Here is a 15,570-nt window from a genome sequence, read left to right on the forward strand (position 1 = left end):
ATGGAACCACCAAAGAAGAGAATGTTATTGGAAAAACTACAAGTTAGGCAAACCACAAAAAAACAAGAGCTACAAATAAAACAAGTACAAAACTACAAAGCAATGGATGCTGCAAAGAAACAAGAGCTATTGAACAAAAAAGCAGAAAAATACAAAACACTGGACATCACAAAAAAAAAAAAGAGTTATTAAATAAAAAAGTAGAAAAATACAAAACAATGGATATCGCAAAGAAACAACAGGCAATAAATAAACAAACAGAAAAATACAAAGAAATGGATACTGCAAAGAAACAAGAGCTATTGAACAAAAAAACAGAAAAATATAAAACGATGGACATCACAAAGAAACAAGAGCTATTGAACAAAGAGGCAGAAAAATACAAAACAATGGATACTGCAAAGAAACAAGAGTTATTGAACAAAAAAGCAGAAAAATACAAAACAATGGATACTGCAAAGAAACAAGAGCTATTGAACAAAAAAGCAGAAACATACAAAACAATGGATACAACAAAGAAAAAAGAACTAGTCAGAAAACACAAAAACAACTACTGTTCTAGTAAAAATAAAACTATAGATTCATGCATTGAACAATTTAAAAAGAAAATAAAGGAAGGTCCTTATTATACATGTTGTGTATGTAACAGAACACTTAACAGGAAATCGGTCATAAAATTAATTACAAGTAGTTACCCATCTCAAGATATTTTTAAAATACAGTCATCATTTGATGGAAGAGAATACATCTGCAAGACTTGTCACTCAAATGCTGTAAAAGGGAGACTTCCTTGTCAAGCAATTGTAAACAACTTATATGTTGATGATGTACCAACTGACCTCGAAAATCTTCAGAAACTAGAACAAATAATAATAGCACAGCGTATTGTATTTGAGAAAGTGATAGTTATGCCAAAAGGACAACAGAGAAGAATAAAAGGTGCAATATGCAATGTACCAATAGAGTGTGATCAAACGTGTAACATACTGCCTCGTCCTCCTGAAAGATCTGGTATAATTCTCCTAAAGTTAAAAAGAAAACTTCAGTTCAGAGGGCATGTTTATTTTGAAGCTGTTAGACCTGAGTTTGTAGTAACAGCACTCAATTGGTTAAAAGCCAATAATCCATTACATAAAAATATACAGATTGATTGTGCAAATATTGGTATAGAACTGACAGATATGGCACAGAATGGAAATGATGACAGCACTTTACTAGAAAACTCTTCAACAAATCGTTCACACACTACAATTTCTGAAGAGAAAGTTAGTGGCAAAGATACTGATAATTTGCTTTCAAATTCAGACGTAAATAGTGCCATAGATTCCTCCAATAACAGTAACGTAGATTTAAATGAAGAGGAAGCAGAAGACCCTTTAAATCAGCACAGGTCAGCTGCCAGTGAGACATGTTTACAGTCAGTTATTTAACAATTAGACGGCGAGCTCGAGGTTTCTATCGGCTGCTAGTTGGCGAGGGGCGAAGCCCCGAGCCAACTATCAAAGGCGATAGAAACCGAGAGCGAGCCGTCTAATTGTTTTAGCATACCTGAGTGATCGATCTATCAAGCCAAAAAATAATTTTTATTTCATAAATTTTGATACATTTGTGCAATGATGCATGTTAAATCCCGCGCGCTCTGACAAACTGGCGCATTTGCAAGGTTCATTCATCAATTAAAACAAAGCTACACACTGATCTCGCCATACATTGCGCAGTCTCAGAAACTTGCAAACCGTAGAAGAAAAAATATGTTAAGCTCAAACTAAGCTTAATTTCAAAGTCCTTTTCATTTTCAAATTCGGGAAAAGAGTTGACAAACATTTTGCCATCTGCTTCGTCGGTGTTGTCGTTTACGCCGCCTTGGTGGTTTTTTGTCGACAAAACCGCCCCTGGAAACTCTTCGCAGCTCAAAATATCGTCTACCCTGGGGTGTTTGGCGGATTATAAACATCTTTGGAGTGAGACTGCGTTGGTTTTCTTTTCCTCTCCTCCCGAAATACAGGTATGTGTAAAACCACGTGGCTTGCTGTAATTGTTTAGGATCTTTTGTATCTGCATTTCCCAGTTGACTACTTTCAAAAAGCTTTTGCAATTGCTCGCTTGTGATGGGAGTTTTATGAACAACTGGACGAACTTTTCCCTCTTTCATCAGATTTTTACAGACTGCATTTAGCGTATCATTTGCCTTCTTAAATTCATAATCACCGACGATAAACCCTGGCTTGTTAATAGGTGCTTGCTTCAAACATAGTTGGTAGAACTGTGCTTCTAATATCTATCAATGGCCGCTCGGATGGCTTTCAGTGAAGAAACTTTAAACGGTTCACCATTTGTTTGTCTCACTAACACATACTGCAGTAAAACCTCTGCAAACACCTCTTTAATTCGGCTTTGGTTTGTTGTTCAATGGGTGTTGTAATTTCTTTTTGGGTTGAAAACCAGTCTAAAACAAAACAAGAACCGCAATTGTTACTTTTCTTTGCCACTTTGTTTTGTTTACTAACGAACTTAAATTTGTTGTTGGTTTTAAATAAAGCATTTTATTTCGGAAATTGTTCTGCACTTACCTTTAAAAATCTTTATTCCATACTTTGTAGCTTTCTTTTTTTTCTGGAATCGCACTTTGCGAAACGTTTTGTACGTCTTCTTCACAAACTTCACGAAAACGTGAAGGGGATGCCATTTTCAACAGCTCCAGGTGCCGTCTATCGATCGATAGACGGCATCGGTGTAGCCAATCAGATTGCGCGTTTACGTGATAGTCGGTCACTGAGGTATGCTAATCCAGATTATCCTATTCTTACTGAAGAAAACAACTCCACTGGTAGAGAAATTTACAACATTGCACCAGGTGAAAACAAACACCCAGTGTCTTTAACAGTGGAAGGTTTGCAAAAAACCCAGAATATCTTTTTTTTGCGCAGATTATTATAGAGCAGAAAAAAGTATCTGACAGTATAAATATTGCTCTTAAGAAAGTCCATGGCCAAAGTATAACTGCATCACAAGTCAGATCAAACAATCAAATATTGCAAAATCTTATTTCTCAAGACCAGGCTTACTTATTTCTGAGGCAGATACCTGGCTCTCCACCATACTGGCAAAAGTTCATGTATGAAGTAGTTGCTATGGTAAAACAACTTGGTATACCAACATGGTTCATGACATTATCCTGTGCTGACCTAAGATGGCCAGAAGTTTTTCAAATTATTGCTAGAAAAATGGAAAAAACACTACGGATGAGGAAGTAGAAGCTTTATCATATGATGAAAGATGTAGACTTCTTAATCTCAATCCTGTTATTGTAGCAAAACACTTTCAATATAGGGTGGAGACATTCTTCACTGAAATTTTACTAACTAATGCACATCCAATTGGAAAGATAGTATTTTTTGCTCTTCGTATAGAATTTCAAATGAGAGGTTCTCCTCACCTTCATGCATTAATATGGACATCTGACTGCCCCAAACTAACACATGAGACAAAGGAAGACTATAAAGACTATGTAGACCAACATACTTACCAGATAAAGATACTGACCGTGAATTGCATGAATTAGTAAAAAAATACCAAACACATAGCCATAGCAAATCATGTAGAAAATATAAGAATATTGCATGCAGATATAATTTTGGGCAGTTCTTTACAGACAGCACTGTTGTAGCTGAACCTTTACCTGACGATTTGGATGAAGAGATAAAAGCAGCTGCATTGAAAAGAAGAAAAGAAATCCTTTCTCTTGTAAAACAGAAAATTGATGAAGTCCTGAATCCAAGCATACAAGAATACAATCCTACTTTAAGCAAAGAAGACATATTCAAAGATGTTGGGATTAGTAAACAGGACTATGAATGGGCTCTCTCAGTATCACCTGATTCTGATTACGAATTACACTTAAAACGACCTTTAGACAGCTGTTTCACTAACAACTACTTCATTGCTGGTATGAAAGGATTTGCTGCCAATGTAGACTTACAACCTGTTTTCAACCATTATAAATGTATAACATATGTATGTTCATATTTTATGTTCACAAGCTATTATGAATGCTGCAAAAGAAGCAAGAGAAACAAATCTAAGTGTTAAAGATGGATTGAGAAAAATTGGTGCTGCATTTCTATCTACTAGAGAAGTAAGCTCACAAGAGTGTGTTTTTAGGTGTATGCCTGAACTTTGGTTGAGAAAGATCTTTCCAAAGACAATTTTCATTAGCACAGACCTACCAGACAAAAGGTTAAGAGTAACAAAGAGTCAACAAGAACTTGATGAATTAGAGGATGATAGTACAGACATCTATAAATCAAATATCATTGAACGTTATAGCATAAGACCCAACAATACTCCATCGGTCAATAACATGTGTTTAGCTGAGTTTGCAGCTTACTACTACAAAGACTATAAAACTGATGTATCTGAAACAATAGATACTCAACCAGAGATTCTCACTGATGACATCGTTACACAGCTATATCAAAATACAAATGATGACTCATCCTCCCTCCCAGAAATGATAATACTGATGAATGGCAAAGAAGTCATGAAATGCAGGAAAGTAAAAGTTGTTATTAGATATCACACTCCAAACAAGACAAAAGAACCTGAACAATATTTCCACCACCTCCTCATGCTTTACTATCCATGGAGACAAGAAAATGACCTCATTGGAACAGAACAAACTTACATGTCAAAATTCTATGAACCTGATGTCCAAACTATGGTACAACATCATAGAAACATATTTGAACCAGATTCTGATGCTGTCACAGAAGCACTCGATATGCTAAGGAGAAATGACGTCAGCCTACTGCATTCATATGATGCTATGAATGATCAAGAAAATGAAGATTTACAGTCACAAATACAACATGACTCAAATGATACTGAATCATTTAACAACCAACTGTCAGAACATCTTGGTCACCGATTGTATCAAATGAACAAGCCCCTGGAGGTGCAATAACATCATACACTCAGCCATTAGACATTTCTGATGACGACCTTCGTCAAAGTGTAAGATCATTAAACACTCAGCAACGCTATGCATATGACAAAGTACTGTACTGGTGTAGAGACAAAGTTAAAAACTTAAATACCTTAAAACAAATTGAAATACAACCAATCCATATGTTCCTAACTGGAGGTGGAGGTGCTGGCAAATCACATCTAATTAACTCAATATATCATACTGTTACAAAAACGTTTAGACATGGACTAAGTAATCCTGAGAAACCAACTGTATTGCTTATGTCCCCGACAGGGGTCGCGGCTATCAACATCAATGCTACTACAATACACTGGGCATTAGCCATCCCTAAAGAAGCAGGTGACAATCTTCCACCAATGTCAGACCAAAAAAGAACACAAATAAGAATCACACTTTCAGATTTGAAACTAGCAATTATTGATGAAATCTCAATGGTTGGAAACACTACTCTACTGCACATTCACCAACGACTAAAAGAAATTTTTGCTACATCAAACAACCAGCTCTTTGCAGGACTTAGTATTATTGCTGTAGGAGATTTGTATCAGCTTCCACCTATTCGTACGAAACCTGTATTTGAAGAGTTTAAAAACCACGTTCACAATTTGTGCCATCCTTGGTTTGTTTTTAAGATGATAGAGCTAACTGAAAACATGAGACAAAAAGATGATCAACCATTCACAGAGCTATTAAATAGATTCAAAACTGCCTCACAAACTGAGAGTGATATTCAATGTATACAGTCAAGGTTGGTGAATCCAACAGATATTGATTATCCAGCACATGCATTGCATATCTTTGCTGAAAATGCCCCTGTAGATCAACATAACAATAAACACCTTGAACATTTAACAACACCTCTACACAAACTGAAAGCCACAGATCAGTATCCACAAAATGTTGCAAAGCAAGATATTGACAGAGTGTTGGCAAAAGGAAGATCAGAAACAGGTGGCCTGGACTCAGAAATTCTGGTGAAAGAAAACTGCAGAGTCATGCTATAACCACAAATATAGATATCAATGATAGACTTATCAATGGACCGATGGGTGTCATTAAAAAAATAGCTCTAAATAAATAAAGACACAAACAAGCCATCTGTTATATATATTAAATGTGATGACTCCCAAGCAGGTTTCACAGCCATAGAAAAAATGGGCAGATAAATATGCTAGAGAAAATGCTGCTGTACCAATACAACCAGTACTAACTAGAATTAAGGTCAGACCCGGGAAACCATCTTCTCCAGAAATACAAAGAATGCAATTTCCTATCACTCTAGCATGGGCCTGCACTGTACACAAAGTGCAAGGATTGACGGTAAATGAAATTGTAGTGTGCTTTGACCTCCATAGGTAAAACCATTTCAACTATGGACAAATTTATGTAGCCTTAAGTAGAGCAAGATCTTTACAAGGATTGCATGTTATTGGACAATTGGAAAACAAACACATTAGAGCTAATCCAAAAGTACATGCAGAATACGACAGATTACGAGATCAAGCTGATACTCCATCTAGTTCTTCCACTATAAGTGATGCTCAAAACCTTCAAGTATGTCTCTTGAATATACGTTCCCTAAGAAAACATAGTATTGACATCAAGCATGATAAAAGTATCACAAAGTGTGATATTGTAGCACTAACAGAAACTCAACTATTATCCTACCACACAGATAATACAATCAGAGAAACTCTACACCCTTATGTACTCCACAGACAAGACCACCCTACCGATAAATATTTAAGTTTAGCTATTTGTACTAAAGAAAATATTAATGTACCCCACAAACAATATTTTCCAGCAATCAATGGCTTAATGTTTAATGTACACAACTATTATAACAGCCAAAGGATAACATTCCTTTTAACATATAGGAAGAACAATTCTAACACAACCCAATATACTGAGTACATGGAAAACATTCTTAGGACAAATAATATTGATATAATCTTAGGAGACTTCAACATCAATTATTTCAATGAATTTAGCATAATGTCACTCAAACACCTTATGAACTCCCATGGATACATTCAAATTATAGACAAAGCTACATTTATTTCATCTGAGAGTCTACTTGATCAAGTATTTGCAAAAAAGAGTCTTTGCAACAATATGGAAAGCAAAGTTATTCCTGTCTATTACTCAGATCATGATGCTGTAAAAATAACAATCCAATAAAAAAAATGAAATCAGAAGAAACCATGTTTAATTTATTATATACCTGAACAATTACTAATTCACCCTATAAGTCTTCATTTTTAAGAAAACATTTCTTCATTAGGTTGCAGTAAGCCTTTTAAAAGTGAAAACCAAGAGGCGTATATATATACATGGGTGTATATATATATATATATATATATATATATATATATATATATATATATATATATATATATATATATATATATATATATATATGGGTGTATATATAAGCAAAAAAATTTGCAATTTTTTTTTTATTTGTAGGATGTATTTGTTGAAAAATTCGCCGTTGTCTAAACTCCGAGTTGTAATTGTGTAAAACGATTTATTTTCTCCAACGCCTTTCGTGTGACTAACGCCGCTTCTTCAGGGAGGCACCAAAATTATGCAAACAATAAGCAAGGAACCGCACAACGAAAATACTGCAAGTATACGAGGAAAGTTTTGCTTTACTTATTTAACTGATTGCAACAACATTGCAACAACATTGTTCGTAGTCACGCGCTATGACGTGGACAGATGTCTGAATTTGGGCCCATCCGAAATGAGCTACCATGTGCATTTGGTAGACCACTCGACTCGCGTTGGTGTTCTACTTTTTGCGACGATCAGGCTATGCTACACCTTGCTAACAAGAGCTAACCAGCTCGAAACAGCTGTCCACGGTTGCCACATTCTGTTGATTCTCGGTTTGGTATCTATCATGTCGCTTTCTACACAGTCCGATCAGCATTGCAGAAATTTGAGCCAAAAATATGTCACGCACAAAATATGTCACACCTTGCACACCTTCATACGCCTGTTTTCCTACATGTAAACCCGCTAGCGTAGGTGCGGTTTTACGTAGTGTAAAATTTATTTATTTTTTTGGTGTAGGTATATATACAGGTCACTTATGTTGTATAATTGTAAAACTCCCTGACGAAGTGTGCGTTAGTAACACAAAACGCGTAGGAGAAAACGAATCGTTTTACAACTTCAATAGTTCGCAGACGTGCTGCTCACTAGTTTTATCTTTAAAATTTTAAATTCTCAAAAAAATGTGGGCCCCAAAATTATATAACGCACAAAATATGCAACACCTTGCACACCTTTTCGCCTGTTTCCTACATGTAAATCCGCTAACATAGGTGCAGTTTTACGTAATGTAAATTTTATTTTAGTCTTTTATGTAGGTATATATACAGGTCACTTATGTTGTATTGTCAAAAAAACATCGTTTTACAACTGTAACAGTTCGCAGACGTGCTGCTCACTAGTTTTATCTTAAAAATTCAAACAAAATGTCTTCAAGAACGCCTAACAAGAGCTTGAAACGACCAGCTACCAGTAGCATTATAGGTTATGTACATCACCTTTCTCCAGAGAAGAGGAACAAGAAGAACACTATGGACTACGCAAGTTTTACGCTGCAAACCTCAACAAACGAAACGAAAGAAGGTCTCATTTACTCAAAACACAAACGGCAGATGTTTTCTCAAAGCCAAACGAATCGGACACCGATCAAACTTACGGATTTCACGTTTACTGAAGACGGAGAGAAAGTTGTGGTAAACGACATGACATTCGTCTCGGTACCTCAACCTTCCGAGTATTCGGAAATCAGAACGGCAGAAGAAGACCCGTTGTCCGTACTGGAAATCCTCAACAGCAAGAACGAGTGGGATAAAGTAACCGTTCGTGGAAAGATTGCAAATATCACAGAACCGACCAAAGTTGGCAAAAACCAGCTCAATTTGGCAACTGCGACGATCGTCGATCAGACTGGAACGATACCAATTGATCTGTGGGAAACACACATCAATGATGTAATCGAAGGACATTCGTATCAAATGAGTCCTTTGCTAGTGCGCGTCTGGTCCGGACGAAGGAAACTTTCTACAACATTGAAGACCGAAATTAAAGCAATTAACGATGAAAAATTCGCAAAAATAGAAGTCTCCCAAACCAAGAAATCAGCGAAGGAGACCGTCGTGATAAAAGAATTCACCGCCATCACAAAGTGTGACAAGTTTCTAAGATGTCCTAAATGCACGAAAAAGATCCCGCAAACTACGTGCTCAAGAATTGCAAAGTGCCACAAATGCGGGATCATGAAGGCAGAAAAGTGGGCGTTTTCCTCACAGTAACAGTACAAACTACGGAGAAGGAGCAGTCGCTTCATGTACACGATGAAATACTTTCATCAATTTTGAAACATGATGTGTCGTCAATGGACGAAAGCGCAATTGCAGAAGAACTTTTGTTTGTTGAAAACATTGCCGTGACATACGATCTTGAAACTCTCGTTGTTTCACACGCGGAACACACATCAGCAGCATCATCAAACAAATAACAAGAAATAAACATTGACAACAGAGACAAGTAAGAACTTTTATAGTACGACTACTCAACCTCGAGAAAACGAAAACAATTGTAAACAATTCAAAATCCGTCGTATATAGTTCTTATTTAGAGTTACAGTTATAATGCATGGCAAGAAAGAACTCTTTCTGTAAGGTTATGTGACACAACATAAATGATATAACATATAATCTAAATTGATAGCTCATGAACTCCTATTCTACCTTCAGAAATTCTCACAAAGTTTTTTTATTACAGTATCAGTTGTGTACCTCTTACAAGAAAGACCTTTCACTAGTATTTGATATTTCGGTAATCAAACATCACCGAAGTATGCTAACATAACTTATTTTAAAATTATTAATGGATAATGTTGCTGCTGATGAGATCCATTTGTTAAAGGCATATTCATCATTCATAATCTTAACAGTTCAAAGTTGTTACATTTACAGTTCTAATTACAGTGTTTGTTGAGTTGTTTTAGATATTAGCTGAATAATTACCAGGTTTCACCAGGTTGAGTTGTAACTTCAGAATGTATCGGGAATTATTTGTTAAATAAACATTGTTCTTCATTGAAAAAGCTTGAAGTACTCCTTAAACTCATACTGACAAAAAGAAATTCCCACGAAACAACGATATCATTCAGAATTCCCTTTTCTGATTTCATTTCAATCAGCACTACTTGAACTATCTTTGAGTAAATCCTGTTGGCCCGGTAGATGGACATGAATGCAAACAAACACGTTGAAAGTTCGGATTTTACTGTCAGAACCTTTATTGATGGTTTGCATGTGACGTAATAAAGGCCATGTTGCAAGATGGGAACAGTAAAGTTTGTTTTGTCCACCAGCATGGCGAAAATGAAAACCACCTATTAGTTTCTAAAATTGATAACTTAATTGGCCAGTGTTAAACGAGAGACAACAGACAGGGCGTAAAAAAAAAAAAAAGGACAGAGAGTAAAATTTAGAACAGGAATATAGAATGCTTACAATATACCTGCCTGTACTATGCTAGAGCTGTAAAACAATCGACAAAACAAAACTGAGATTTAATAATGTCGACTTTCCGGCATTTAGAGATGGATATACCAAAAGAGAAGCCCAAGTTCACGCACATATGCGTCTTGTTAAATGATAAGACACGCAGAATATAATTAAATTTAGTTTAAATCTACTAGCGTTCTATCACGAATGCTGTTCTTTTATTGGCTACCCTGCTCAATATCTATTCTGATGTAGAATAGATAGTGAGTAGAGTGCGTAGCGCGTGGCGTGACCTATTTATACCATTAGTCAACAAAATAGTGAACCTGTCTTGTCGTTAAGTTTTGAACGATTAGAATGTTTATAACAAAACAATTAGATTAGTTTCTCTCAACTTTTATGCGTGATCTAGGTGATGAGGGCGAAGCATGCGATAAAAATTTCGAGCTTATAATCAACTTTTTACCTAAGTAGAAATGCTATGTTTTCCATTGCCAAATAAAGAAGTCCCCTATTTAATGAATTTGTCCCCCGGTCGAGTGCCACTTAGTTACAACTACGTTGATGATTAATATTGAAACCCAGACTTAAAAACATTGCAAATTGCAAAATATTCCTTTCTATTTGGCTTTCGCAACTTTTCAAGTTTTATGGCAAAAGTACCTGATCACATAACAACACTGTTTCACTAATGCAGATACCTGAATTCTTCAATAGCCACTTCGTAAAGCTGTTTTGCAGCATTCTCGGGCCTGCTGTATGGGCTTGTGATCTAATGCACAAGTTCATTTTCAGTAACACATTCACTATGTACAACATGTGACAAGTGAAAAGGTTCACACGTGGTCATCAGCAACATACTCCCTAATCTTTGATTACTGGTTTATAATGCTCATTAGTATCATTAGTAGTATTGGCGGCAAGGGTTAAATTGAGACTTGCACATAAATGTGAAAAAAAAAATTTAAAAAAAATCAAAAAAAATAACAGTAATGTGCAGTATCGGGGTGTCCGTAAGAGCGAAGTGTCTGCAAGGCGAGAGTTGACTGTACTTACATGTTTTCAAACAGACAAAATCAATGGTCTCAATTGTTGCTCAAGACATACATGTAAACTGTAATGGTTTCAAACTTACTGCTGCAGTCACATTCGACGCTAACTGTTGATACTCAACAGATGCTCTGTTCCTATAAGCATCCTTAAATTCCAATCCCAAAATTCTAATGCCAACTGTGAATAGGTCACACTGGTTACTTGGACCTGTCACAAACAAGTGGCGCACAACTATTAAAACAATAAACTCCAAATCACGCACAATATGCCTACATTTAACTGCTCTGAAGGTGCATACACAGTTTATTATCAGAAGCAGGGGCCAGGCGACTGGCACTCACTCAGGGGCAGCCTAAAAATTGGCGGTCACCCAGTCGCTCTTCTTTTCCTCAACTTCCATGAAATTATTTTTAGTTCTGAAGAGGAAAACCACCCAAGGTAGTTTGTGGTCCATTTTGAAGTCACATGTGCTTATGCGTGGCCAACGGGTGGGTTTTGTGTTCTTTCGCTATACATGTAAAAGCTCTGTTACATGTAAGTGCCGTGGGACGTTAATTCTAGACAAGTGAATGCAGTACTTTTTGTTCAAGACTAGAGAAACAACTGGCTCAACAAGTGACCAAGTACAGGAGTTAATTTTTAGCCCAAGCATTTACTCTGAACATGATACCTGCCTTTGGAGAGATTTAATTGACTCTAACTGTTGATACTCAACAGATGCTTTGTTCCTATAAGCATCTTTAAATTCCAATCCCAAATTTTAATGCCAACTGTTTTTGGGTCACACTGGTTACTTGGACCTGTCACAAACAAGTGGTGCACAACTTTTAAATAATACCTCCAAATTTACAACATTTAAATGACACTTAAACTATATGTAAATACTTACATCTTACGTTAACAAGAGCAAGGCTTGACGCAGTTCCATATCCATTATTAGCAGTACATCTGTATGATCCCACATCCTTTTTCTGTACATTAACAAGATACAGCCTGTGACCAGTGGCATTGACTAACTGATTAGCCTGTGTGGCACCTTCTCTTGTCCAGGTAATCTTTGGTAGGGGGTCACCGGAAGCATTGCACGTCAGCGTCAAACTCTGTCCTGCGTCAACTTGGGAAGTCCTTGCTGGTGACACAGTTATTCTTGGAGGAACTAAAAACAGTAAATATTACAAACATAACAAGAAAAGGAGATAATTCAGTAAATATTACAAATGTAACAATAAGAAGAGATTATTCAGCAGAAAGAAATAAAGCTCCAGGTATTTTTACTTTCACTAGTCATTTTAAAATTATTTTTTTCAAGCTTTTACATAAAAAAAATAGACAAATAAATAATTAAAAAGGGAAACGACAAATAAATGAATGCTTGTAAAAGATACGTTATTTTATAACTACTGACCAGCAAGATTACAGTAGTGCGCTATACTAAAGAAATAAAAAACGCGCCGAGTGCATTGTTGAGTTATATAAGCACGCGGGAATTTTTAAGAACACGAGAGAAGTGCAGAGAGGCACGGGCCGTAGGCGAGTGCCTCTCTGCACTTCTCGAGTGTTCGTAAAAATTCCCAAGTGCTTATATAACTCAACAATGCACGAGGAACAAGTTTTTTATTTCTTTTATAAAATATAAACAATGCAACTCCTCAGACAAGTGCGAATTTTAATGAATCAACATCAAGTTTCTCCTTACGCGAGATAACGCATAATTTAATAGCGCGCGCTCTTGCCGATCACGACACGATCACGACAGGGCACGCGACAGCGCGCGCAATCAAGTAAAACGTCAAACTGTTTCAGTTTTTCGTCACGTCGAGTTCAAGAAGTTCAAGAAGTTAACTACAAGTCAAGTTTAAGTTTTAAGGTGTTGAGAGACAAGTTCAAGTTAATTAAAAGTCTGGAAACATCAGTACAAGAGACTGTCTTTGCGAATCGCTGGAGTGACAGCGCATTATGTCTCTGAATTTCTCAGATTTTTCACAGACAAAAAATCTGACGTGTGCTCTGTGCATATGTACAATTATAATGCACGCACCATACGTATGCTTCGTGCGTTGTGGAGTTTTACAGAACTTAGTTTGACCAATCACAGTGCTCGCTTGACCCTGGCTATTTTATAATACAGTGTATAACATTTTGCAGAATTAGTTATTTATTATAAGCATTAAGTTTTGTTTTCCTAACAGTGTAAATCTGAAAATTGAACAACAGTGCTTTTGTTGTACGCGCTCTGGAAAAAAAACTTTGACATTAAATTGTTGGAAATGTCTAAATTCTAAATGTTAGTTTGAAATGTAGAAATAACTTTCAAGCGGCTTGAAATTAGATATGATTATTGTCTATTTTCGCTTTTAAATTTCCCGCGCGCCGCCATTTTGGTTTTTATGACGTCATACGGTTGCATAGCTATTATCAGTGAGCAGAAGTTCTTTTGTGTGAAACAATTGAGGAACCGTGTTACATCATGAAATCCAACATTGCGGCGCCATGGAAATTTAAAACTGAAAATAGGCGATAACCAAATCCTGTTTTATGAACACCAATTTATTGTGGTGTGAGCCAACTCGTGAATACAGATTGAAGTGACTGGTGGTAACTGTAACGCAATACTCGCATCAAACTATGCTACAAGGATTCGTGGACGCCATTCGGGAATGAAATGTGACCTGAAAGGTATAAAAAATTGTTCGCATCGTCTTTTGTCGGATTAGGAATCGAAATATAAATTGTACTTAACGAGGAAGAAGCTATTGTGGGGAATTTTCCTAGTTGCCCTGTCCCTAATTCCCAGTGACACTGAAGACTCACAAGTATGATTTGAACACGATCTGTATTTCTCTTTCGATCAACTGAAACCCAGATTGCACAACAACTCATCTGTCAATAAAACTCACGCGTACCGGAAAAGGTTTGATTACAAGTTATTTTGAGTCCTTCTGTGATGTTCTAGAATGTTCTATATAAACAATGAACCCTGTGCATCGCCCTATTAATAACTCAATCAACAAGATTTAATCAACACGAAAATCAGATAATAGCTTACAGTCGAACCAGGTCAAGCGTACCCCCCTAGATTCTATTAATGAATCTATTATTTGAAAATTGAACCCGTTAGTCGTTTCAAGTATTCAAATCAAAATTAGATTTCTGATTGGATTATACGAACAATACATGAAACCAGAAAACCAGAAAGCCCGCGGGAAAAACCCCTCTTAATATATTCAGAGCAATGGATTTTCCAAAAAGCAGATTTCTCGTGATTTACAGCAGTCAACGCGTACTGTCAGAAAAAAAATTCGCCATTTTAAACCGGGCACGGTGGTCCTGTCGCGTAAGTTTAAACTCACTAATGATCACTAAATGGACATTTTTATACGTTTGTACACTTGCGTTTTTTCCGTTAGTTATTCAAAAACAAAAATGAAAAAGGACTGGAGGCGTTTTATCATAATAAACGGTTCTCTTTTTGAGGTATATGCAAATTAATTTGGCAAAAAGTATGCGAACTCACAGTGAAAGATGTTCATTTCAGTCGACCTTCGACAATGGCAGCACATGTGTTGCGCTATTCGTCGCGGTATAATGGACAGTCTGGTGAAATAATAATACATACCAAACTTTTTCATGCTACAAGGTGGGTAATGCTAGCTATACATGAAAGATAAATTGGAATTTTTCAACCCGACTCATTTGCAAGCGCTTGACTCTGTGCTCTTGCCATGACCAAATTTGCATAACGAATTATATGAATGTGTCAACAACACGCAGGAACAGTTTTAACGAACGAGCTGTTTCAATTATGTACTGTAGTTTGAATTTTACAGGCTATTGCTTTTACTTTTAGCGCGGATCTATGTCATACGAATTTTAATCCGCGCTAACAATGAATAAATGAATGCATTCTTTGAAACGACTAATCGGTTCAATTTTCAAATAATCGATCCATTAATAGAGTCTAGGGGGGTACGCTTGACCTGGTTCGACTGTAAA

At 36.4% G+C, this 15,570-nt stretch overlaps 1 protein-coding gene and 2 pseudogenes across 1 annotated transcript in view; 2 read left to right on the plus strand and 1 right to left on the minus strand.

The window, feature by feature from the left end:
- The window catches only part of LOC146457913 (fibroblast growth factor receptor 4-like), a 201,383-nt gene that overhangs the window by 100,336 nt on the left and 85,477 nt on the right, over nt 1-15,570 (minus strand). The window contains exons 14-16 of the mRNA XM_085091407.1: nt 12,467-12,733; nt 11,660-11,784; nt 11,226-11,296 (exon numbers count right to left, since the gene is read on the minus strand). Of these exons, the coding sequence (XP_084947533.1) occupies nt 11,226-11,296; nt 11,660-11,784; nt 12,467-12,733 (463 nt within the window). The remainder of the gene's footprint in view (nt 1-11,225; nt 11,297-11,659; nt 11,785-12,466; nt 12,734-15,570) is intronic.
- On the plus strand, nt 4,166-6,539 carry LOC146457916 (uncharacterized; annotated as a pseudogene).
- Nucleotides 8,438-9,931, plus strand: LOC146457917 (uncharacterized; annotated as a pseudogene).

Source organism: Pavona decussata, unplaced genomic scaffold, assembly GCF_977016875.1.
Source record: "Pavona decussata unplaced genomic scaffold, jaPavDecu1.1 SCAFFOLD_236, whole genome shotgun sequence".
Taxonomy (NCBI): domain Eukaryota; kingdom Metazoa; phylum Cnidaria; class Anthozoa; order Scleractinia; family Agariciidae; genus Pavona; species Pavona decussata.